This window comes from Lynx rufus, unplaced genomic scaffold (genome assembly GCF_022079265.1).
Source record: "Lynx rufus isolate CCGP_SWC_20201006 ecotype Redwood Valley unplaced genomic scaffold, mLynRuf1.p SCAF_2, whole genome shotgun sequence".
Lineage (NCBI taxonomy): Eukaryota > Metazoa > Chordata > Mammalia > Carnivora > Felidae > Lynx > Lynx rufus.
The window spans coordinates 203,036,878-203,062,840 of record NW_025814834.1 but is presented as its reverse complement, the minus strand read 5'-3'; the positions used below and the strand labels follow the sequence as shown (position 1 = coordinate 203,062,840).

The 25,963-nt window shown below is 48.3% G+C and overlaps 1 protein-coding gene across 1 annotated transcript; it reads right to left on the bottom strand.

Moving 5' to 3' along the window:
• Positions 1-10,751: 10,751 nt before the first annotated feature.
• On the bottom strand, positions 10,752-21,817 carry TRIM63 (tripartite motif containing 63). The gene is made up of 9 exons (XM_047084782.1): positions 21,145-21,817; positions 20,228-20,400; positions 17,250-17,418; positions 16,386-16,481; positions 15,640-15,873; positions 14,868-14,890; positions 14,391-14,515; positions 11,772-11,843; positions 10,752-10,807 (listed from the first exon to the last, which is right to left on the bottom strand). The coding sequence occupies exons 1-9, from the start codon at positions 21,301-21,303 to the stop codon at positions 10,797-10,799; spliced, it is 1,062 nt and encodes a 353-aa protein (XP_046940738.1). The 5' UTR covers positions 21,304-21,817; the 3' UTR covers positions 10,752-10,796.
• Positions 21,818-25,963: the final 4,146 nt, after the last annotated feature.

Sequence of the window (25,963 nt, the reverse complement as noted above, 5' to 3'; positions counted from 1 at the left end):
AGAATCTATATGTTTAAAACCTCAGTGTTCGATGCTGTTGTGAAATTATTGTTCATTTTTTATGGTGTAGTCATTTGATTTTTTCAAGAACCTTTATCTAAACTATTGAAGGATAAAATGATACAATATCTGGGATTTGCCCCCAAATGACACCAGTGTAGGGAGTGGGTAATGATAGAGAAGAAACAAATGTCAATAACTGTTGAAACTGACTGATGGGTAGGTGATACTATTCCCTCTACTTTTCCATGTTTGAAATTTTCCAGAATTAGAGGTTTAGGGAAAAATAAACCTCTTCTGGTGGTTCTCATGCAGCAGCCTATGGAACCGTGTTGAAGATTCATTGGAATAACCCCTCAAAAGACTGTTTCCTCTCTTACAGCCTAATCTTAAAGGAATCTTTTGATCAAGAACCCTTCTTACCACCCTTAAGTGTTCTGGTTTGGAAGGATAAGCAGAGCACTTTGTGTGGCAAGGTAGAGATCTTCTCATTTGCAATCAAGAGATACCTCCCTAGAATTTAAACTTTGACTACTAGCCTTGACTGCCTTCTCTCCTCTCTCTGATAAATGATGAGATAGTGGACTGATATGCCTGTTTCTCACGTTATCAGTACCTGGAGAAGAAACCTGGGGGCAGAATATGGACAGGTTGTAATACTGATTCTTGTGATTTCAAAATGATGAAAACCTCTCTCTTTCTGGTTTCACATTCCTTTGGTCTTTTATAGGACGACACTTTAGGACTATAAAGAAAAGCAAGTGTGTGACTATCAAAAAGACAGGAGAGAGGCACCTGGATGACTCAGTTGATTGAGCAACTGACTTCAGCTCAGGTCATGATCTTGCCATTCCTGAGTTCGAGCCCCGTGTATGGCTGTGTGCTGGTACCTTGGAGCCTGGAGCCTGTTTTGGAATCTGTATCTCCTCTCTCTCTCTGCCCCTCCTCCACTTGTGCTATGTTTCTCTCTCTCTCTTTCTCTCTCTGTCTCAAAAATAAATAAAGATTAAAAAAAAAAACGACAGGACCATGGCTACCTCCAAGGAGGGGGCCACATGAGGGCTTCTATGGGCTGGCAGTGTTCTTTTTCTTGACTTGAACAGTAACAACACAAGATTTCATTATGGGATAGTTTATTAAACTCTACAGCTTGTTTTGTTTAGTTGTGCACAATATGTTACACCGTGTGTCTAGAGGCTGCCTTTAGGCAAACAGGTTTGAGTGACGAAATGTAGAAAGGGCCATGGCAACCACCTAGCTAAATACAGACAGGTCCATCAGGTGACCCACCTCAAATATCCATAGGCCCTAACCTGACCAATGAGCTACCTACAACTAGGCACAGCTATCAGAAAAGGGGAAGATTCCATATGTCACCATACCTCCTCACTTTTCCCCTTTAAAAACAGCCCCCACCCACTGCCTCCTTAAAGACAGCCTGTCCTCTGCTGTCCCAGCCACCACTTCCTTGCAGGTGTATTCAATAAACATCTATGACCTTTGTTCTGCCTCAGGTGAATTCTTGTCACCTTGTGGGCCACTGACATCCACCCAATCACTAACCCCACATTTGGGGACCCTCATCTGATCAGGAAAGACACCCCCATTTGGACACCACATTTGGTGGCTCGTACGGGGAGATTTTGTAGCGCCCTCGCACACATTTGGGGGAACACTGCACAAGGAGACTTTGCCAGTCTGAAACTCTCCCCGGATTCTCCAGGAATTTGTCAGGACTTTCCCTTGGTGGATCAACTCTAGCACTCCTTGGGGAACTGATGGACCTGGGCAGGGGTTACTGCTTGGTGAGGATCCAAAGCTGGGAGACAGAACCGGCTGGACTGCCCTTGTCTGAAACTGTGAGGGATTTCCCCCTCAGCTCTTTGGAGGGACCCTTCCTTCCCTTTCCTTTCTTTTTTCAGCCGTTGTAGCCTAACCCCAGTACCTCCCAGACAACCGAAGCCCTCTGGTTAGGGTGGCTTCCAGGTGTGGTCTGAAGGTGTGAGAGTGAACAGATCAGACTGCTCGTGTTGGTAAAGGCTAAGGACCCCTTTCCAATGCCTTCTCACTTTGTCCCCAAGGCCTGTTCCCAAAGTCAGGTGCAACTGGCTGCTCACTCAGAGCGAATCCACACACCTTATGGACTCAGGTGGGACCTTTTCCGACACTGGCTGACTCTCAGCCACCTCACTTCTCTCGGCCTGTCCCCCCTTTCCTGCGTTCCCACAGATCCAGCATCATCTTGATCTGAAGGCAAACATGCTCCTAGTCCAAGTGGTGAGCCCTCCCCCTCCTTTTTCCCACTCAGTCTGGACAAAACCGTGTCTGGCTCTACTTGTTACCAGGGGACACCCCAAAAGGAAGTACCATGCTGTTTGCTTCAACCCCTTTCCATGGTGGGACACCACCAGAAAGGTCAGTCCTCCTGTTATAGGTCCAGTCTGTTTTCAGGTCAGCAGGATGCCCTGAATGAAACTGTGACCACGAGTGGGAGCTCCATTCCCTCCAGCAGGTCACTCCTTTGAGAATTGGCAGCCAGTCTTTCCCACTATGCAACCTCCTCTCTTTCTTTGGACTCACCCTTGGGCTGTGTTCTGAAAAGCTGGAACAAATTTGACAAACTCCCAGGTCAAGAGGTATAGCCCTCTGACAGAACTGTTTCTTCTGATACTATTCTCCAGCTTGACCTCCTTTGCTGGAGCTCCAAATGGTCGGGAGTTCCATTTGGGTCTTGCTCGGTTTCATGGCCCTAAATCGGGACCTTGACCTAAGAGCCTCTTGCCGAATATGTTTGGCTGCTAACCAGTCACCTCTTGAGATACTGGATACTGACTCTCACTGTTCCTCCTTCCAATAGACCCAGGTTATTCTGGCTGTCTGTGGGGGCTTTTCCCTCATTCGTTTCCTGGGTTAACAGCTATGATAATTAGAGCCAACTGTGGTTAGTCTACTTAGGGAAGAGGACCCTAAGGAATATTCCCAAGCAGCTGCCGAAACTCCTTTTGTTTCAGGGAAGCTCCCTGTTCTCTCTGGCCTGAGAGGAACTGCCTATTCCTTCCTGTTGGTGAAAAAACATGGCGTCTGTTCATCTGTCTGACCTTATCTGCTCATCTGGCAAGTTTAGAATGGGGAACCCTCTTTCTCTCCCCTCTGGCAGCACTGTCACCTCTTCTTCCCTCTCCTCCTCCTGTTCCTGCACCACCGTGGGTGCAGCCTGACCAACTGGTTCGTATACCGTTTTTGGTGCTTATGGTGCCTTTGGCTCTTCCTTCAACCCTTGCTGTCAAGGAGCAAAGAGCACCCCCTTGGACTTACACCCGTCACTTCAGATTTCCCCACCAGTGCCCCAGGTAAAAACTGACAATGGAGAACAAATTGCTTAACTTTTAAGTGGACCAAAGTGGAACACAATTCAACATTTAAACTAACTGAAACTTATTCTACCAAGGTTTGCTGAAGATCAAATAAGCTCATGTTAACTCTGTTGCAGTTTGTCAGCAAAACGATGGCTTGTCTCTTTCAAAGTTTTCATGGGGAATTGTTAAAATCGTTTTTGGTAACCTGAAACTTTAAAGTTTTGCTTGGATATAGATTGGATTGAATTCATTGGACATCTAGGTCTTTTCCTAATAGAATGGAGTGCTAAAGCATTGATGACTGAAAGTAGGTTTGTGTTTTTCACTTCTCATTGCAGAGGAACTAAGGATATTTGAGTGTGTTGAAAAACATGCTTTGTGCTTAATTGATTCATAAATTTTCCATCTAAACAATTCTGGTGTAACAATTCACCATTGGTCACTACTTAGTTTTCACTGGAGACTAAGGTTCTTTTTTCTTTTTTAATATGAAATTTATTGTCAAATTTGTTTCCATAAGACTAAGGTTCTCTTAGTTCAAAATTCTGCTAAATGTATTTAAGACTGATGGAAATAAGGGGGAAAAAACTATGTAGGAAAGTAAGAAATGTGTAAGAAAGATGTAGGGAACGGTAATATATTTTTGTTGAAAGAAACGAAAGTAATTTTGTCATAAAATGAGACTGGTTGTTTGGAGAGAAATGGCTTGGGACAAAATCTGAATGCAAAAGAAAGTTGCACAGGGTTTGTGAAGGGAAATCTTTGGAACGGAATTCTACGTGTGGTCAGGATGGACTAAGATAAAAATGAGTGAATTTTAAAAGTACATCGGTATAAAGGGGCACCTGGGTGGCTCAATCAGTTTAGTGTTCGACTCTTGATTTGAGCTCAGGTCATGATCTCACTGTTCCTGGGATCACGTCCTGCATCAGGCTCTGTGCTGACAGCCTGGAGCCTGCTTGGGATTCTCTCTCTCCTTCTCTCTCTGCCCCTACCTTGCTCACACTCTCTCTCAAAATAAATAAATAAACATTAAAAAAAATGAAGTACACTGGCATAAGACTGAAATTCTGCTTTCTCTCTGTTAAAAAGACAGTTTTCAGGGTGCCCGGGTGGCTCAGTCGTTTAAGCACCTGACTCTTGATTTCAGCTCAAATCACTATCTCATGGTTCATGAGTTTGAGCCCCACATCAGGCTCCACGCTGGCGGTGCAGAGACTACTTGGGATTTTCTCCCTCTACCCCTCCCCTGCTCTCTTTCTCTCTCTCAAAAATATATAAGTAAACTCAAAAAAATAAAAAGACAAAGTTTTCTTGGATTGTTATCTGCTCTTGATAAGAAAATGTAAACAAAGGTGTTTTTTCTTTTCTTTGCCCAGAAAAACCAGTTTCTATGTTTTGTCTTTATCAGGTCTTTGATGATCTGTAATCCTATTTAGGCATGTGCTTTAAAACTTTCTAAGGTTTTTAACAACCCAGAGATTCAATGTGTCACAGAAATAACTGAATTTCCTTGTCAATTCCATCATAATAAACTCTCGTATCAGATTGTTAACAATGTCCATTTCGGAGTTCCTTGTATTTATAGTTATTGTTCTGATGCTCTTGAGAAACATGTTTCATCTTCTTCAAGGAGATTCATAAGAATGTTGACAAATATAGGTATTTGGTATCTTTAAGTTCATAAAATTTAAATGGTTAAGAACTTCCAGAACTAACTAAAAAGCTGCATTCAAACTGAACAAAAATTAGTAGCGTGGAACTAAATGAACTGAGGAAAATGATTATGGTTTTTGTGACTCTTGCTTAAAATATTGCTGGCTCTCTAATGTTTGCTCTTCCAGATTAAGGAAACTTTCTCATAAGATATCTATGACTCACAGAAATGTGATAAAGTATTCATTTGTGAAACAATTGAAGCCTTTAATTTTTCTGTCTCTACCTGAGCTCTCTGAAATTCAAAAAGTCTCAGTAAGTATTCTTTCATTCATGGCAAGCATAGTTATTTACATAAGTTCAATAAGAATCTTTTCTCCTTATAACAGGACACCATTGGAAACATTGGTTATTTTACAAGCTTCGACTAGAATTTCATATTTGAGAGAGACATACATAGTTCAGATATGACCAGACAGCTTTAAGGAACGAAGATTGACTTTATGAAACATGAATCCAATAAAGCCCCTTGGAACTAGGTTCTTTTTTTTTTTTAATGTTTATTTATTTTTGAGAGAGAGAGAGGGAGAGAGAGAGTGAGTGGGTAGGGTCAGAGAGAGAGGGAGACATAGAATACAAAGAGGCTCCAGGGTCCGAGCTGTCAGCACAGAGCCTGATGCAGGGCTCCAACTCACGAGCCATGAGATCATGACCTGAGCTGAAGTCAGCCGCTTAACTGAGGCACCCAGGTGCCCCTGGAGGCTTAATAAAGCCCTTTGGAAATGTTGGCCTGATACCTTGCTTACAGAGTTCCCAGGAGCCTTTAGCACGTGAGTAAAGAATGTCACTTCCGGCAGGTGCAGGAAGTTTGGGATATTTGGGGGACCTAGAGAAGAGGAATTCACCCAAATCTACAGGTATTGCAGGCATGTCTGATGGCAAGTATTTGGCTTGGCTTCTGGCCTGGAAAGTCTACTAAGAGTTCAATGGAGATTCCTTATGAAGAGTTCCAGCAAAGCAAATTTTGAAAGATCTTTATGATCAATCACTATTCTTGTTGAGTTTATGTAAATAATTAGGCCAAGTCTGTTAAAATTGGACTTGTTTTTTGGACAAACTAGTCTTGATTTGGCTATCTCAAGAAATAAGGGTGATTTTATTTTTTTATGTTTTTCAAGTTTATTTTGAGAGAGAGAGAGAGTGCAAGTGGAGGAGGGACAGAGGGACAGGAGGAGAGGCAGAGAGAGAATCCTTGGTGTCCAGCACAGAGCCCGATGCAGGGCTCAGTATCATGAACTGTGAGATCATGACCTGAGCCAAAACCAAGAGTCGGAAGCTTAACTGACCGAGCTGCCCAGGCACCCAAGGGTGATTTTAGAAAGAAAAATTACGTTTCAATAACACACCTTTATGGATGCTAAATTCTAGTTCTGATTGTCTTTGAACTTTTGTGTTTGTTGTTTGCCTAAGCTAGACAGCTTGAGGTAAACTTCAGAGAGAAATTACCACAATAGCTCATGATTAGACCGTCTTCGTGCTTGGTATTCTGTGGGGATTACAAGAAGACCCCATGGGCATATGATTTTTTTTTTAAGTTTATTTATTTTGAGAGAGAGAGTGTGTGCACATGAGCACAAGCAGGAGAGGGGGAGAGAGGGGAGAGAGAACCCCAACAGGCTTCACGCTGCCAGCTTGGAGCCCGACATAGGGCTCAATCTTGTGACTCTGGGATCATGACCTGAGCTGAAATCAAAAGTCCGACAGCTAACCAGCTGAGCCACTGGGGTGCCCTGACACATGATTATTTGAACAGCTGGAAAATGGAATGGCTTCCCCGACAACTGTGTAACTCACGTAGCACCTTGACCGATGCTGTGTGGCTGGGATGACAAAATCCCTCCTTAAAAGCCAGAGCATACCCACGGCATGGGGTTAACTATGGACTTAGGAAGATAATGGATGGCCCCACTTTCTTTACGATTGGATTGGATGATGCACTTGGGGAAGCCCATACCCCCAGATGAGCCTTCCCCCACTTGCCAGTGATTCCTCGTAATTAGGACATTGTTAAGGCTAGACCTCAAACAAAGAGCTCTTCTTGATGGTTTTATCCCTTAGCCATATTTGTCCCGGGAACTACCTCTATTGATAGAAAATTGCAAAGAGAACTTTAGCCAAGCATACAATGGCCATCTTTAACCAAGCCCAACTCACAGTTATCCACAAATTCAAAAGGTAGCCCTCCAAAACCAATGACCCTTGATATCCTCACTGCAGCTCAAGGAGGAACCTATGCTTTATTAAAACACAGTGTTATGTATGTACTCCAGATTACCGCAAAAGTATGACAGGGTTACTAACCGACATAAATACTCACATTGGCGCTTTAAACGATCTCTCTCTCTCTCTCTCTCTCTCTCTCTCCTTTAATGATTGGTTAAACTCCTGGGCTGGAGGAAGATTTTTGTCAACTATCAAAGGGCTCTTCGTTGGCCTTCTTTTTCTTTTTGTTATTCTAATTACACAGTATGTTATATCCCTAGGGCAAACTGTCCCCACCATTAATGACCATCAAAACCATTACAATCCAAAACCTGATCCCTCTTTCTCATATAACATACATCCAAAACTTACATCCAGGGATTGAGTGTATCATAAGACTCTTTGCAGGACAAAAAGCTACTCGCACCTGTCAGGACTGGAACCTGTTGAGTCCTCCTAAACACTCCAACAGTGGAAAAACTTCACGGCTTCTCCACGTGGATCCATCTTTCTAGAATCGAGAGTGCTCTAGCCCCAGATGAGGAACCCTTGGCTAAGTACAGCTCTAAGCTGGTTGGAGATCTACACCTGTTATTCAAACCAGACTCGGGTGATACACAGCCAGAGGCCTAGAAGCCCATGAATCCAGCCTATCGCCTCATTCAATCTCTCTCATTCAATCATTCTATATTGTCTTAGAAAAACTCCCTAAATACTTTCCTCCCAAAACTCTCACATGATTTCTCCTTCCCAATTCCAAGACTTCATTCTCAACCGTTTCTTTCAGGGTGTCCTTTCCAAATCTACTTGATCAGAAATCATAACTTACCTGGAGTTTCCCCCCAGCCTTGATGTCCTGCTCTCACAATACAATCCTCATCCCCTTTGGGGGCTAATTTTTGTCCTTCTTATCATAACCTTTTGGTTTCCACCTTCGGGGCCATGCATCCTAAGGATGGTTTTCCTGGAAAGAAATCTGTTCATGGCTATCCTAACTCCTTCCCTTCTTAGGACCCCTGGCCTCAACATTCCTACTCCAATTACTGGTCCCCCTCTCTTTAATCTCTTTATTAAATTTGCCTCTTCTAGAATCCAACAATTCCATATACAAATAATGCCTCGGAGCACCTGGGTGGCTTAGTCGGTTGAGCGTCCGCTCTTGATTTTTAGCTCAGGTCATGATACCAGGGTTGTGGGATAGAGCTATGTGCTGACTGTGGGGTCTGCTTGGGATTCTCTCTCTTTTCTCTGCCCCTCTCCTGCCCATTCGTGCACTCGCTCGCTCTCAGATAAAATATTTTAAATAATAATAATAATAAAAATAAAAATAAAATACTTTCGGGGTGCCTGGTTGGCTCAGTCGGTTAAGCGTCCGACTTCAGCTCAGGTCACGATCTCGCGGTCCGTGAGTTTGAGCCCCGCGTCGGGCTCTGGGCTGACGGCTCAGAGCCTGGAGCCTGCTTCTGATTCTGTGTCTCCCTCTCTCTCTGCCCCTCCCCCGTTCATGCTCTCTCTCTGTCTCAAACATAAATAAACATTAAAAAAAAAATTAAAAAAAAATAAAATAAATAAAATACTTTCTGTAAAGTGAGCTCCCCAGGACACTCGTTCTGGAGGATGTCACATGAATGAATAAGTTGGAAAATGCTGTGTTAGATATTTAATTTACAAAAAAAAAACAAAAGAAAAAAATGAAGAGGCAGTATTTCAAACACCATGAATCAGATGGACCAATCATCGTCTAGAGTTATAGTTTCCTTTATGGCAGGACTGCTCAGAGCCTTTAATTTGCTGCTGTGTTCTGAATGTCGTAAAAATGGGACCTCCTCGACAGCGTTCCTCAGATTTATAAGTTTGCAGGGCTTCAGACCCAATTAATGTGTCTCCTCAGATCCGCTCAGCTTCACCTCTCTCCTAGCCCTTGGGCCCCTCCGGCGGCGGGGGTGGGGGTGGCTACTTTGGCCTTGGTCATTACCTCATCCCCTAGCACTGGTGGCTGGCTGCCTTGGCCTTCCCCGGATGAAGTCTGGTGGGCTTCAGCAGAGCCACTGTTGTGCCCGCTGCGGTGGGACCAGCACCCGTGTCCAACCCAACTGGACCGCTGGGGCTCTGCTTACTCCACCACCTGTAGGCCCAGGGGTACCCGGCCTCCCCCGAAGCTGCCCCAAGGGGTCAAGTGGTGAAACCTGGAAGTTCAAGGGAATTAACCCTCTAGCAGGCCACTTCGATTCTGAGACAAGAGACGAAATTCCCTCGTTCTTCCCTCTGATGAACTGCTTTGAGCCGTATTGTGTTACGACCTGCTAGAAACATCTCACATGACTGAGCAAGGGGCGGGGGTGGGTGGGGGGTCCTCTTGGTGGAGCTGTGGCCAGCTCAGCTATGTGACACTCTGTATTTGCTTCCCTCCTTTCCTGCCTCATTTCTACTGGTTCTCATTCTGGCTGCCCTGGGATCGCTCCTAGACTAAAGCAATTTTTTCTAATGTTTGTTTATTTTTGAGAGAGAGAGAGAGCAAGCGGGAGGGGGCAGAGAGGGAGAGGGAGAGAACCCTAAGCAGACTCCGCGCCATCAGCACAGAGACTGATGCGGGCCTCGAACTCGCAAACCGTGAGATCATGACCTGAGCCGAAATCAAGAGTCAGACGCTTAACCGAATGAGCCACCCGGGCACCCCTAGACTAAAGCATCGAAGCTTTCTTTTGCTTCAGTCTCTGAAGAACCAGAGGACAAAGCAGTGAACCTGTTTCTCCGAGCGGATTTTCCACGAAGCTCCCGTTGGGAAATGCTAACTTAGAGATTTCCTTCTTTGTCGGGATGGACATCTAGCCTGGCCCTTACTGTCTGCCTCCTGCTGCACCTTTTCCATCCGTTCTTTTGTCCAGCCTCTCCGCGCTCCCCTCTCGGGAACAACGAGGCGAATGAAACCCCAGCTCTTACGATAATAACAGAAAGAGAGTGCTGTGCGTTTATTGAAACGACATATAACACAAACTCAGTTGCCGTCCCCTGTGTCAGGGACAGGCATCGACACCTGTACAGTACAGTATCCCTTTCTAGGCCTGCGAGTGCCACCCAGCCCTCCCTCCGAGGAAAGGAAGAGGGCAGCTGTGTCAGCCCGGCTCCCCTCCCCTCTTCCTAACAACAGCCAGGCCCGCGATGACCCGGCATTATCATACAAAAGTTCCTTTACAAAAAGCACCAGTTGGCATACATATACAAGTATATACAAAAATCACATTTAAAAAATGTACAAAATACTCCATTTTGCACCAACGTGGAAAAGTGTCCCGTGTGGTTGTTTCAAGCACGTTTCCAATTCTGGTTCAGTGGCTGCTGGACACTTTGGTGGGGGTCCTACTGCCAGTCCCTGCTCTCTGAGCAGAGAGAAGATACACCTTCCCATTGCCCCTCCAGGGGCCCCGACCCCTCCCACCCTGGGCCTGTCACCAAGGCAGCTGGGCCCATCCCCACCCTCCCCAGTCTCTCTGCATCTAGAAGGTCTCTCGCTCATCCAGCTCCTTACTGGTGTCCTGAAAGAAAAAGACCGGGAAACACAAGGTGAGACAGGGCACAGGGGGATCCGGGGCTTCCCAAGCCGCGGTGACAAAACGATCAGACTCCAATTCCGGCCTGGCCTCTTCTTTTTAAACCCAAACAGAATTTAGTTGTCAAAACACCGTGGATAGCCATCCAATGCAAAACTCCAGAAGAGTATCCCATATTGTTCAACTGGATTGGAATTTAGTTCCAATAGTAAATTGGCTTGAAAAATAATTTTAGCACACATGTGCTAATTAGCAAACATGTCCTTTCTAGGTGCCAGACATTGTGTTAAATGATCATCTAATTTACTCTCCACCATAGCCTTTTGAGGTCAGTAGTATTTTGTCCCCATGTACAGATGAGTAGCCCAAGACTCAGAACGTTGGGAACAGGTCAGGATTATACTGCCCAGTATGGGGCGCCTGGGTGGCTCAGTCGGTTGAGCGGCTGACTTCGGCTCAGCTCGTGATCTCGCAGTTCCCAAGCTCAAGCCCCGTGTCATGCTCTGTGCTGACACCTCGGATTCTGTGTCTTCCCCTCTCTCTGCCCCTCCCCTGCTCACACTCAGTCTCGCTCGCTCTCTCTCTCAGAAATAAATATTTTAAAAAATTTTTTTAAATTTCAGCATTCTGCTGGTCAAACAAAACACCTCAGTGCCAAGCCTGGTGTCTGTTACACTGTATTGCTCTCCACTCAGGAAGGTCATTTAGATATAAAATGGGAGCTTTTTATTATGATTAGGTTTTTGTTTTTTTTTTTTTTTTCTCTCTCTCTAAGGTTAAAGGGAACAGGACTTTGCCTTCACAAAGGCGTCAAACACGTATTGGCATCATCGCCCTATATTGGCATCATTCCCAGGGTCCCGCGTGGCGCTTTACACACCATCAGGACTTCATGTTGTTGAATGAATGAATTAATGAACGAATGAATGAAGGCAGATGGATTTCTTACCTTCTTCCTTTCCCTCTGTGGACTCTTCCTCTTCCTGATCTTCTTCGTCAATGAACTCTTCCTCTTCCTCATCTGTACGTGACAAAGAACAATCGTGTGAGGATGAGGCCGGTTCCTCAGAGAAGCCGCTCGAAGGGGCACCAGGCAGGAGACCGCACTTCTCCAAACCCCTCCCCATGCCCCCCGTTAGGGCCACATGGCCATGCAGTGACATCAGTGGCCCCAGAGGTGACGAGCCCGCCAAGCCTAAGCTGCAAAGAGCCCTGCTTCCTTCCTCCTTCCCCCGGCCTCCTCCTCGCTTCCCACAGCCCTCCAAGGGAGAGGGTTCAAGACGCTCCTTTGGTCCGGTAGCAACAGCGGCTCCTATCACTTGACCTACCAGTGACCAGAGGGGGACTTTGGGAAAGCACACCTTGTGCTTGGGCACATCTCTCAGTTAGACAGGTACGTATCACCTGGAGAGAATGGACAAAAAACTCGAATTCTCAGGGATCAGAGTCCTTGTCTTGAAGGAATTTGCTCAGCCTTTGAAATCTGCTTGCCTAGCACTCCCTGTCCGGGTTTCCTCATTCCACAGCCTACAGAGGGGTGGCTGTGTTGGTGGGGGACACTCCTGGGGCCATCCGCTCCAAAGCTCTCTGGAGCGAGCCCCAGACAGGCGGTGACTGAGCCGCAAAACCTGTGTCCTCACCTTCCCATTGCAGGACATTGCCTCCAAGCTCCACTAACAGGGGACATTTCTGTTCTCTACCCACCCCCGCCTGAGCCACTTCCTCGATGCTTTGGGGCCCTGAGGGGATCACCGCAGAGCCAGAGCATTTGTCCAGAGAGAGTGTGTAGGGAGAGGTTTGAAAGAGTTCATGCCTCCAACAGGTCAGCCCAATTTCCAGCTGCGTAGCTGGGGGTCTGTGCATAACCCAGGGGTTTCTGTTGGTTTTGCTGTTTATCACAATGTAACTACTCTTAGCAGCCTGTGCTGGGTGCATATTATGTGCCAAGTGCCATGTCAAGCCTAGATGCATTGTCTCAGAGAATCCTCACCAGGGTCTTGGGAGCCAGATGGCCCTTGGTGGAGTCCACAGGGCTACTTACTAGCCGTGTGGACTCCAGCAGATCACCGACCCTCCCTTGGCTTTATTTCCTTAACCACAAATGGAGATGACAACAGAAACTACCTCATGAAGTTCAATGACAGAATTTAGGTCACAGGCTTAGTGCCTGGGACATAGAAAGTGCTCGATAAATGCACTCCCCCATTTATACCCTCAGCATGAAAGACCTGAGCCTCAGGGCGATCGTGGAAGGCAGCGTGGGTCCCACAGTGTCGTGTTGTTCACAGAGTGCGATCCACTCGTGACTGTCTTAGCTTAAGGAGGGTAAGAGTGGAGCAGATGATCCACAGTCATGGACATGCCCAAGCCCCTTGGCATTTCAGCTTCGGGATGCATTTCGTCCTTACCCGTGAACGTGGTATTTTGGGGTTCTGAGCACAGATTCAACACTAGATTCTACAAGCTTGTGGGAGAGGTGCCAGCTCTGTCTTTCTCAGTTGGGTCAGCGGAGCATCACCTCTCAAATCAATACGACATTCAGCAAAATTGGATCCACTCTCTTTCTCTGTTGCTAAATAGCTACCTTGCAGTTGTGTGACCTTGAGCAAATTATTAAATCTTTGCTCTTTATCCGGTTTCCTCATTTTCCCTTATTATTTCTCCATTATTGTTACGATGATACTGCTACAATTATTATAGATACTCTATGACAGAGTAATTACAAACAGAAATGAGGATATAATACAGGTAAATTAAGGTGTGTGAGTATCAGAGATGTAGCATTAAGAAGCTGAAGCGAAGACCAGCTTTAGGCAATCTCTAGGACATGTCTAGTACCTGACAAGCTGCTCTGTGCTAATATCTTATTTGTTGCAACAGCACCATGATGTGGTCATTATTAGTAGGTCCGTGGCTTTTTTTTTTTTTTTTTAAAGTAGGCTCCATGCCCAACATGGGGCTTAAAGTCACAACCTTGAGATCAAGAGTCCCATGCTCCTCCAGTTGAGCCACCCAGGTGCCCCTCATAGGCCCATGTTCAACCTAATTTTGAAGTTAGAAAATGCAGCTCAGGGGCACCTGGCTGACTCAATGAGACGAGCATGCAACTCTTGATGTGGGGGTCATGAGTTTGAGCTCCACATTAGGTGTAGAGATTACTTAAAATAATAAAAATTTAAAAAGAAAGAAAGAAAGAAAAGAAAAGAAAAGAAAAGAAAAGAAAAAAAAGAAACTAAGAAAGAAAATGCAGCTCAGAGAGGTGGGGGGGCTCACCAAAGGTCACACAGGTAACAAGTGGTAGAACCAGGATTTGAACTTAATCTGCCAGACTGCAGTTGCCATGCTCTTTCTACTGCCCCATGCCTCCGTGCAGTGCATCCAGACATAATTTATCGAGCACCAATTATGGACCAGGCACTGTGCTAGGCTCTGGGCTCATCCAGAAGTTGGCTATATGAGTTTGACAGTTTGCTAGTGTATCTGCCTGCACACGGGGCTCAGTAGAAGGGAAGCAAGTTTCCAGGGGTCCAGCGGGAAAGTACATGCATGGCACAGCCACCTCCTTTACCTGTCCCAAAGTCGATGGCCCTCAGGGTGTCTGCTATGTGCTCTAAGTCCAAGGTAAAGTAGTCCATGTTTTCAAAGCCCTGTTCTGTCTTCCCCAGCTGGCAACCCTTGGAAGCTTCCACAATGCTGTGAGGGAGGAAGAGAGAAACGGGGCGGGGGCACAGGGTAAGATTGCTGGGCCTCAGTGAAAGAAGAGGGTGTCTCAGCTCCAACCCTCACCTGTGCACATCCTTGTGCCCACACCCAGGCCTGGCACCTAAAGCCTTCCCCTGGAGGGTGGAGTGTTTCCTCGCCAGTCACAAGCAGAATGGGTGGTCCAAGAAGACAGGGGATGCAAAGCCCAGGAAAGCTAGCCTGAGGTAGACCCTCCCAGTAGACCTAATGCAAAGGGGGAGACCCACTGGACAGAAGTGAGAGGCCCTGGTGGGAGCTAGGAGCTAGGTGGGAGCTAGGATCAGAGCTCTAGAGAGACACTGACCTTTTGATGAGTTGCTTAGCACTCTGTGGGAGGAAAGAGAGAGAGCAAAGGTTAGGACTGCAGAAGAAGTAGCCCCAAGAAGTCAGCAACACCAGTCACGGTGCCACAGATGGGCACTTGGTGCCCGTCCCTAGCCCCCTTGTGACCTGCTCCCTGCCCTGAGTTGAACAGAGCTTGTACCTTTTCCCTCTGTTCATGGTCCGCACAGGTGTCGGTCATCACCCTAGGACCCATCCACTGTCGTGGCAGGAAGCTTGGCTTTTAGGGGTATCATTCGAAACACTCTTAAACCCCCAAACCTCCAAGATGAGAATCATACCCTAGTCACCTTTTTATACCCAATGTCTTGTTTTCTACAGAAAAATTTCCTGTATTTCCTAAGCACATACTGTGGACCGGGCTTTGTGCCTTATAAGCTGATCCTTTTGTGTCTCCCCCAACAAGCTTTTCTTAGGGCAGGGCTGTGTCTCAGTCCTCTCTGTGGCTGGCCTACAGTTGGTGCTCAACAAATGGCCTCCACATGAATACCACATTTTGTAGCTTACAAAGCCATTTCACAAATACCCTCCTCTTTGATCTTTATAAAATCAGCTAAGAGGAAGGAAGGTAGGAATTGTTGCAGGCCCGTTTTACAGACGAGGACACTGAGGCTTAGAGCTTTAAAGTGGTTTGCCCAGGGGCACGTGGGTGACCAGTGATGGAGCATGGCTCACACCTTAGACAGAACTGGTGGGTTGAAGCGACTTGCCCACACCCTCCTAGTCCTGCTCACCAAGAGAAAGATGGCCCCACCAGGCTCGTCCAGGGACTGGATGGCTGTCTCCACCAGCTTAGTGGATTTGTCCAGTTGCTCCCGGTACTGCTGGATGAGGGCCTCGATGAAGCTGAGCTTCTCCTCCTGCTCCCGCGTGATCCGCTGCAGTAACTCGCTCTTCTTCTCGTCCAAGATGGCGTACAGTACGTCAAACTTCTGGCTCAGCTCTTCCTTCACCTGGTGGCTGTTGTCCTGGGGACAGAAATCTCAGAGTCACATCCTGTGGGGTCCTCCTCTCTATCCCCAGCACTTCCCTTCTGGGACGTTTGGAGGCTGGTGTCACGGAGAAAGCTAGCCCCTCCCTCAAAAATAGACTCCAGGGTCAAGTGGGATGATGGATTCTGGGCTTCCTGTGTGCTCCCAAGCCACTCTCCTCCCACCCCCCTCCTCCCCATTTTACAACCAGGACTGGATTTGGGAAGCTCTACAACTGCAGGGGCAGAGAAACAGTTCTTCCTCTAGTGGCCTCCTCACTGAGGCTCCCTGCTCTCATAGATGCTCCTGAAGTCAGGAACCTGAAACAGCCATGTTTCAGAAGCATTTGGTAAATGAGTGGATGAATGGATTAGTCGGTCCCTCCTCCACCATCCCTGCCTCCAGGCCCCAACCATTAGCCACAACCCACAGGGGAGCCTTCACCCCAGAGACCAGGCTGCACCAGGAGGCCTCAGACCCCCAGAGTCTGAAGTTCTTCTTCCCCTCACCTTGGTTACTCGACAGGAGTCCTCCAGCTGAGTGATGATGGTCTGTACTCGGTCGTTCCCCGCCACCAGCATGGAGATACAGTTACTCAGCTCCGTCTAGATGGGGGGAGGGGATGGGGGATCAGGGGAGGAGAGACAAAAATAGTCTCAGGGCCTGTCTTCTTGGGGGTGGCACCCTCACTCCCCTCTCTGCTAGAAAGAGCCTCTTGCTGAGGTGCAGCTCAGGGCCAGAGCAGAGAGCATCAGAGAAATACCGCATCCCTTATTTTGCAGATGAGGCCCAGAAAGGGGAAATGAGGAAAAAGCACAGCAACATTCTGGCAGAGGAAGGGCTTGTTTCTAGGAAAGAAGGGATGCAGGAAAGAAACAGAGTTGGAGAGTTCTAGAAGGGAGAGATCAAGAGAAGGGTGGGAGGCAGGGAAGAAGTGTCCGGAAAGAGGGGCCACAGCTTACTGCATGGACAGGATGATAGGGCTCCCACAGGCCTGGAGGCCAAGGGAGAGGGCTCCCAGCCACCCCCTGCTTAGGAGAGGTCACCAGCACAGGAAGAGGTATCTGGGCCCAAAGCACACTGGGATGCAAAGGCCGTGGCCTGAGAGGACCCTGGTGGCCTGGCCCAGGGGTCCGGTCTCTCCCCTGTGGCCACACCCAGATGCTCTCAAGTGGCTCTAAGTATAACCCATGAGCTCAGCCACCTCTCCCAGGAAGGCAGAGCTGCTGTCCCTGTGGCCTGGGAAGTCCCTCCAGAGGGACTATTCCTGAAAGGCCGGCTCAGCAGATCTACAGAGATCACATCCACATCCTGAATCATCTGGCCATGCCTGGCAGACCCAGGCTGGGGGTAGAAGTGGCACCAGCCAGTACCTTTTGTCCCTGGAAGACGCTCTGCAGCGGGGCCACCTCACAGGCCTTGTGAGCCCCAAACACCTTGCACATGGAGCACGTGGGCATCTCGCACGTGAGACAGTAGATGTTGATTTTCTCATCTTCGTGCTCCTTGCACATGGGGTGGTTGCCCTTCTGTAGGGGCCGACTGCAGTGGAGAAGAGTCCCAAGTCACACGGTGAGCGTTCCGAGTCCCTGCCTCCTCCCCAGCTCCAGGGGGCCACCCCCAGATCTATGGCCTGAGCTCTCAGTGATTGGCCGTTCCCAACCCTTTTCATTTTCTGGGGACCCAGAACCAGGAAAGCCAGGGACACCAAGGCTGTCCTCAGATCCTTGGCCCCAAACTCTGGGTGATGGAGTTGCCATAGGACCCTGCCAGTGCAGGACATGGGAAAGGTTGTAGAATCCCAGAGTCAGAACCGGGGACATTTTTGAGAAGAGGAAACTGAACCCCAGAAAGGTGAATTGACTTGCCCAAGGTCACCCATCAAGTCAGGGCAGGGGAGGCAAGAGTGCATTGATCTAATTATAGTCCCCGTAGCTCTTGGTTACTACAGGCCTGACCTGAGCAAAGCAATTTATACTCATGGCCTCACTGAATTCTATATTTAATCCACCAGACTGTAACCTCCACCACAGCAGGGAAACCTGTCTATTCTCTTCACCCCGGAATTTGCAGGGTACGGTACGTGTCTTGGAGGAGGTGGTAATTCAACAGGTGGAGAGAATCTATCAGTAAGTATGCCGTGAGCGTGTCATCGGGCTCAGAGAAGGAAGAAATGTGTATGCCCCAAGTCACACAATCAGAAAAAGGGCAGCCCAGGGATGACCAACAGCCCAGCCTGAGCCTTGGCTTACAATCCAGAAAGTCTCTCCAGCGTCCAGTTTTCTCCTTCCCAAACACACATTCTTTCTCCCTCGGTCGTTTTCTTTACTTAGGGACTCTGGCATCTTATCTGTGCTTCTCTTGGGGTATCGGTTACTTCCTACCCGAGGTTCAGTTTTTTTGGGTCTAGCTCCTATTTCCCCAGCTAGACTACACCCATTTAGATTCAACACCATGTCTACACCACCTCTGCTTTCCCAGCCCCTACCACAGCAAGCATCTCATAAATGTCAAATGGCGACTGTCCCCCGTCCCTGCCAGGGCCTCACCCCTGAACAGCTTTGGACAACGGATCACACCCCCAGACATTATTGTCTCCGCTGGTTCTTAAATCAACCCCTCTCCAGACTTGTCTTTTTCCGTCTTTTAACCCAGCGCCCTCCCCACCCAATGCCGGCAGGGGTCACTCTCTACCCACCCACCCAGGGAATCGAGCTCTGGAATGGCTGTAGCGGCAGAGGTGAGGGAAGACACTGAGGGTCTGGTGCCCGTGCCCACTGCCATCCCAGATGCCCATTCTTCCAACCCCAGGCATCAGCATCTGGGTTCAAATCCAGACTGTTCCTCCATTCACTCATTTTGTGACCTTGGGCAAGTGATTTCACCTCTCTGAGGCTTGGTTTTATCCCAGAGCCACTGGGATCATGGCAGTTGTCTGCAATGAGCGTGTAGAGCCTGGCACAGAGCAGACCCCCCAAAAAGGGCGGCTATCATTGCCATTCAACGATGTGGAAAGGCCTTGAAGGGTTCAAACATAACATGCTCTTCATAGGTCGACACTGGGGGGTGGGGAGGCTACTGTTTAGATGCAATATTGATTTCGTTATTATGATAATGATCAGTAATGTATATGCACTTTTGCAGTGCTGAACTCCAGCAACACGAGAGGCAACAGCAGTCAGGAGTGTTCACCATGGAGTCAGACAGGCTCTCTCTCCGCTTCACACTTGCTGAGGAGCCTTAGACAAACCTCTGACCCTCTCTGAGCTTCCATTTCCTCATTGGAAAATGCGGCTAAGAATGCCGTATGGATTACTGTGAGAATTAAATAGGGATCATGCATGGAAGATGCTTAGTACCGTGCCTGGACACGGGAAGTGCTCAATAAATATTTGATATTTTTAACATTTCCCATCAAAGCCCTATTTGACAGCCACAGTAACAAACCTCACTGTCCCCTTCTGCAGACAGGGGAAATGAAGGCTCAAAGACTCACCGGAGATTCCCACAGTAGATTAGTGACAGAGTCAGGGCTTTTTCTCACTGACATTGGTCTGTCACCTCTCCTTAGGCAGGACACTGCCAGCAGGCAGGCACCTGGTGACGGTTTAGGACCAAAGGATGCGAGGGCAGCAGCCTGGGAGTCTTGTCAGGTGTCTGGATTTGTAAAGATCTCCCTGGTGGCCGTCTCTCTCTGTCTCTCTGTCTCTGTCTCTCTGTCTCTCTGTCTCTCTGTCTCTCTCTGCCTGAGACAGAGCTGCTGTTTTACAAACAGGGAGACCTGGGGCCAGATCTGCAGGGCCCGTTCCCAGCCCATTCCACTCCCCAGCTGGGAAAGCTTAGGTAATTGACTTCGCCTCTTTGAGCCTCAGCTTCCTCATCCGTGGAATGGGGATGATAAAAATCATGCCTGATCCACGGGATTATTGTGCAGCAGCAGGAGAAAGCGTCCCCGGGGCCTGGGATGGTAGCTGTTGCCTTCACTATGGAGAAACTGGCCGCGTTCTCTCTGGGCCCTTTTCTCTGCCTGTCACAGCCACTAGCTGGCCCCAGGGTCTTCCTCTCCCTCTCACAACTCGGCCTTCCCCTGGTTCCTGTCTCAGTCTCTCCCAGGAGGGCAGCCTGTTGTCTGGGCCCCTTCCCATTCACTGAGTGACACCGAGAGCCAGTGTTGGAGATGGGAATGAGCCTCTGTTCTGCCTGAGGAAGCCGGACATGGCTCTCTGGACTGACTAGTGTGTCTCTTCCAGCCAGGGCACTGGATCCTGGGCCGATGGGAAGGAGCCTGGGAGAGCTGGGCACTGGCCATCTAGGGAGGAAGGACGGGCCCCCAGCAGCAAAGCACACTGACCTGGAACACTCCTGCTTGTAGATATCAATGATGTTCTCCACCAGCAGATTCCTCTGCAGGCCATACACTCCATGACGATCCATGATCACCTCGTGGCGGCAGGAGGGGCAGCGGAAACGGCCCCCAGACATGGACACAGACCCGACCCGATTGGTCCAGAAGGGATTGGCGGCCTGCGGGCGGCAAGGGCAGAGGTGAGGCCTGGGACGATCTCCCATCGTCCTTCTTCCTGCTTCCCTCAACCGTTCTTGTCAAACCATTCGACCTGGAGCTCCCCATCCTGAGATGGGCAAGCAACCTTCTCACTCTTAAGCCTCCGTTTACCCATTCATGCAGTGGGCATTATCTCTACAGCCAACTATGTAGGCCTCTACTTGAAAGATAGAAGAGTAAGAGAACATTTTGTAAAGGGCTGCTTCCCAGCCAGGATGCCCCTCCCATTCCTTTGTTAAGAAGATGGATCCCTTCCAGCCCCTTATTACCGGCAACAGACTTGAAAGGGAAGGTGCCTCTATTGCCCAGTGCCTCCTGGCCACCCTCCTCCTAAAGCTCTGGGCCCCCTGCCACCAGGGAGCTGGCTCCAGCCTCAGGGGTCTGGTTTCTCTCTCCTGCCTCTCCCACTTATCGCTTGAGGCATTTGACTCCTGATTGGAGAGTCAACTGCGGGCTCAGGGCAGCGGTGGGGGCTGCGGGCAGGGTGGGGAGGGGAAACACGCGTCATGGAGAAGGAATGGGGCAGCCAGAGCCGCCTCCGAGCCCCCCGCCCCCAGCCCAGAGGCCTCTGCAGGGGCTTCGCTCTAGACGGGAGAAAACCAGCCCTGGTTTAGAAGTCCTAGACTAAGCGAGAACGGCTTTCACCACAGGAACACTGAGCGGCCACCTGGGGCCCCAGGACGGGGCTGTGCCCAAGCACTGACCTGGAAGATGTCATTGGCACACTTCCGGCAGAGGTTGTGCTGACACGGCAAGATGACCACCGGCTTGGTAAACATCTCCAGGCAGATGGGACAGATCAGCTGCTTCTCCAGGTTCTCCATGGGGTTCCCATCCTGGATCAGGCTTGACTTATAATCCATATTGTCAGGAGGTCTGGGGGTTCACCTGGCTGCCTCCTTCACCTGCCTCACTCTAAGTGGACCTGGGGTCTTGCCTTTGTCACAAAGTACCCAGTCAGAGCCTCTTTGCCTTCTTCTCCTGGCGCCCGAATTCTGTCTTGGTCTGCGGCCCCTCTGATATTTATAGCTGGGTCCTGGTCACATGAGCCCCAGGAGGGGACCAGCTGAACATTCCGATGCCAAGTGGCTGGCTGGGGCTTGAGTTTCCTCCAGGCCTGAAAGACCGGCCCTCTCAAATCACATGTAGGGATGAGCAATCACTGTTCTCCTGGGAGGAGGGTCGTAAACAAGAACAGCCTGTTCATGGGCAGGCGTGGGGGGAGGAGTGGGTACCAGAATTTCCTGCAGAAACTAGTCTTCCTCCCATACCAGCCTGGTAAGCCAGCTATGGGACCCAAGGAGTGGGCTACTGGGATTTGCAGGGTTAATAGCCAGTGATCCCTCACTGCCCTAAATCCCCTCCTCTAGAGTACTGACTACCTCCCAAGTACTCAAGAAGAGGAGTCTGGGCAGTCCCTCTCTCTGACCCCATCCCTGAGCACAGCATGTTGCTAGAGACCTTCAGACCCCACCCCAGCTAGCCCATCCCTCCTGCGTCCACTGACCACTAAGTTCACTTTAATGATGAAAGGGCTTCCTTGAGACATAGTGCAGAACCCTTGTTTTATAGATTTTGGCACTGAGGTCTAGGGAAAGAAAGGGCCTTATTCAAAGTCACTTAGAAAGTCAGTGGCAAAGCCACGAATCCTTTTCATTCATCAGACATTTTTCTGAGTACTAACTATACAGCAGACACCAGGGTGACAAATGGGTCAGTAATGCTTTTCCTGCCCTGAGAAGCTCACAGCCTAGGGAGGGAGACAAGCAGAAATAGCCATCACGTGGGGCCACAAAACCCTACCTGGACACGTAGAGGTTATCCGGATGCTCCCCTCTCCTCTCTGCACAAATTTAAATTTTTCTCTATGTTTTTCTGGACATCTTCTGTGGTGGCAGATGGAAGTCATTAGAGCAGTTCCAATGACTATTTTTAAGGGAGAATCTCATGCAAAGGGATATGGGGCCAGCCAGTGTCAGGGGCCGGGACGAGAGTGGGAGCAGTGACAGCAGGCCTCAGGATAAGCCTAAAAGGCTGTAGAACATACAGCAGTGTCCAGGGTCTCATGAAAAAAGGGCGATAGGAGGGTAGGTTGGATCACCTCAGCCTGGAGAAGAGCCTTGGAACCTTGAGACAAGGTCCAGTGAGTGGTGAGGGCAGAGGATCCAACCAACTTTGGGAAGGGAAGAAAATGGGAGTGAGAAGAAGAGGAGTAACCAGTCACAGAAGAAGGAGAGGCCCAGAGGACAGGAGGACGAGATTTGTTGGAGATCTCTGCTGTGATGTTCCAACAGCACCTCAAACTCATTATACCCCCCAAGCAGAGCACCTAGCTTTTTTTTTTTTCAAGAATCTTTTTTTAAGTAATCTCTACAGCCAACGTGAGGCTCAAACTCACAACTCCGAGATCAAGAGTCACGCTTTCCACCTACTGAGCCAGCCAGGCACCCCATGAGGCCGGAGAATTTTAAGGAGAGGGTGGTCCCCCCCAAAATATTAATGGCTAGCTTTTGCTGAGCATTTACCAAGTGCCAGGCACTGTGTTAAGCACTTCGCATGCATTGTTTCATTTCAGCACCCCAACAGCCAACAACGTAAGAACTGTTCTATTCCCATTCCGCAGATAAGGAAACTCCAGGACAAACAATAAAATAACTGATATGAAGTAACACAGATTGGAAGAAATGGCTCTAGGATATGAATCCAGATGTGCTTGACTCTACTGAACTGCAGGTCAACACTGCCAAGTCAGCTATGGGTTGGAAGAAGGGGGAGGGTTGAAAAGAGGCCATCTCTTTTTCCTTGCTCACACAGCCTTGTTCAGATATCAGCACCGTTCTCCAGGGAGGTGAACTTCTCCAAGGCCCCAGGAGACTAAGCCTTAAACCTGTCAACATAATCCCATTCTCCTTTGCCTAAGTGACACAGTTATGGCCTCGGAGACCCAAGGACTCACGGAAGTGGGCTAAAGATGAAGGATCCTCCTCCCCCCACCCAGATGAAAAATGAAATTCCAAAGGAAAGCTTCATTCTTGCCTTGAATGGGGCTGTAAGAGGGTAGGGCAGCTATCCTGCAACCAAGATGGCGGGCAAATCTCAGGAAGACATCCACTCCCTGAAAACAGCAAAAAAGTACTATAGATAACGCCCTGGTCATTGATGACATCACTGTGCTACCAGTTTACCTGCCCCTGGAGCTGTCCCCCACCCCTGACTATTTTGGATGTGAGATAACAAAGGGCATCATAGTGTAATTACTCTTGTTACTTGCAGCAGAGATCACTCTGTATACATTCAAGACTCCATCTCGATGTGCCAATGATCCTCAGATCTCTAATTCTAGTTCAGATCTCTCTCTCCCCTAAGCTGAAGATTTGTTGGAGATCTCTGCTGTGATGTTCCAATAGCACCTCAAACTCATCAGACCCCCAAGCAGAGCACCTAGCTCCTCCTTGTGTTTTCCTAGTCTCTTGTCTCTGTGAACACCACCACCGTTCACCTATTTGTGCAGACCAGAAAGCTGAGAGCTATCCTTGGGCTCCCCTGCCCCCCACTGCACACCTCGTCAATCTCTGCATCAAGCATGGTCGATCTTTGCACCCCACTTGTTATCTTACCATTATATGGTTGTGAGTATGATTCTCCCTCTGGACCTTGAAGACTTTGAGGATAAAGACTGTCTCTGTGGATTCTGTACCCCCAGTGACACAGTAGGTACTCAACAAATATTTCTTAAATGAGTGGACTAGTGAATGAATGAGTTAATTTTTTTTTTAATGTTTATCTATTTTTGAGAGAGAGAGAAAGAGACAGAGTGTGAGTTAGGAAGTGGCAGAGAGAGAGGGAGACACAGAATCTGAAGCAGGCTCCAGGCTCCAAGCTGTCAGCCCGGAGCCAGATTCAGGGCTCAAACTCACCAACCATGAGATCATGACCTGAGCTGAAGTCAGATACTTAACCAACTGAGCCACCCACTGAATGAGTGAGTTAAGTAAGGGAACAACAGGATCACTGTTAGACTTGGGAAAGATTAAGGTATTTAAGCATTTTTTATTTGTTTTGACTGACACATTGGAAAGAAAGTACTGGAAGATTGGGAGGAGGGTGACGGAGCAAATGCTACAGCCTTGGAAGAGAAGTACACTCTTTGTCTTTAGTTGGGAGGATAGGAAAGAGGAGAGGATGGAACTGAGAATCCAGTTCTGGGAAGTGGAGAGAAAGGTGCTCATATTGATGACCTCAGTCAAGAAGGAGTTGAGATCAACTTCTGAGGGGGAAGCAGGGGGAAGGGTAGCATGAGTGGGTGGCCCAGCCAGTGCGAAGCACAAGAGGAAGTCCCCCAGAGAGGGATAGAAGGGCTGTGCAAGGGCAGAAGAGCCTCGCTGGTGTTTCATAACCCGGCTTTGCTATTTGCGAGGAGCCATTCACATGGTTCTGTTGACTTTCCCCAGCCACAGTTGGCAGTCCAGGTGCAAAAACCACGCAAATGGACAGTGGGATCGACTCCAGCCTGGGCCTTGGCCAGGCCAGCACTGCTGAAAGTCAAGGGGTGAGGAAGGGGAATTCCCACGTGGGCCATGCTGGGCATCAAAACACATCTTGCCATTTAATCCTCACAACAGATCTGCAAGGGAGGTATTATGATCCTCGTTTTCCCAGGAGGAAACAAGATTCAGAGAATTAATTGGCTTGGCCAAAGTCACACAGCCACAAGTGGCTCAGCAGAGCTGGGTTCACATCCAAGTTAGCCTGACTCCTAAACCTGTGCTCCTCACACCAAAGCATTTATTGAGTGCTTACTGCATGCCAGGCATTGTGCTAAGCCCTTCCCATCCACGCTCCCTTGTTCAGTCCTCAAAATAACTCAGTGAGGCACTGATCATGATTTTCCCAAAAGCAGCTGAGCAAAGAGACTCAGAGAGGTTAAGTCACTTGGCAAAGTACCCCAGCTAGTGAGTGGCAGAGCCAGGATCAGAACCAGGAAGTTATAAACCAGTACCATTACCAGTTACTGGAACATACTAGAAAGTTATGGCCTGACAGATGAAAAGACAAACACAGAATATCAGTGGTGCATCTGAGCCCAGAGCTTTTGACGACTACATTTTACTGCTTCCCTCCCTTCATGTCTCCTTGCTTATTTATTTTTACTTTTTATTGATTGATTGATTGATTGATTGGTTTTTTTCACACCCAACATGAAGCCCAACATGGGGCCTGAACTCACAACCCAGAGATCAAGACCTGAGCTGAGATGAAGAGTTGGACACCCAACCGACTAAGCCACCCAGGTGCCTCTGTTTATGCTTTTATTTTTTATTTTTACTGTTTATTAATGAAAAATTTAAACACACAGAAGTAGAGAGAATAGTATAATGAACCCATATAACCAAACTCAGTTTCAACTGTTACCAACAGTTCCCCAATCTTACTTCATCTAATACCCCACACACTTCTTTTGTCTGAAATATTTTAAAGCAGACCTTAGACATCAAGCAATTTTATCCACAAATACTTCAGTAA

Bases quoted from the DNA above. Each gene is read 5' to 3' on its own strand.
- TRIM63 (XM_047084782.1), bottom strand. From the start codon at position 21,303: ATGGATTATAAGTCAAGCCTGATCCAGGATGGGAACCCCATGGAGAAC. The intron at 20,401-21,144 runs GTCAGTGCTTGG...TGCCGCCCGCAG, and splicing joins GTGCCAATGACATCTTCCAG to GCCGCCAATCCCTTCTGGAC. The intron at 17,419-20,227 runs GTCAGTGTGCTT...TCTCCACTGCAG, and splicing joins TACAAGCAGGAGTGTTCCAG to TCGGCCCCTACAGAAGGGCA.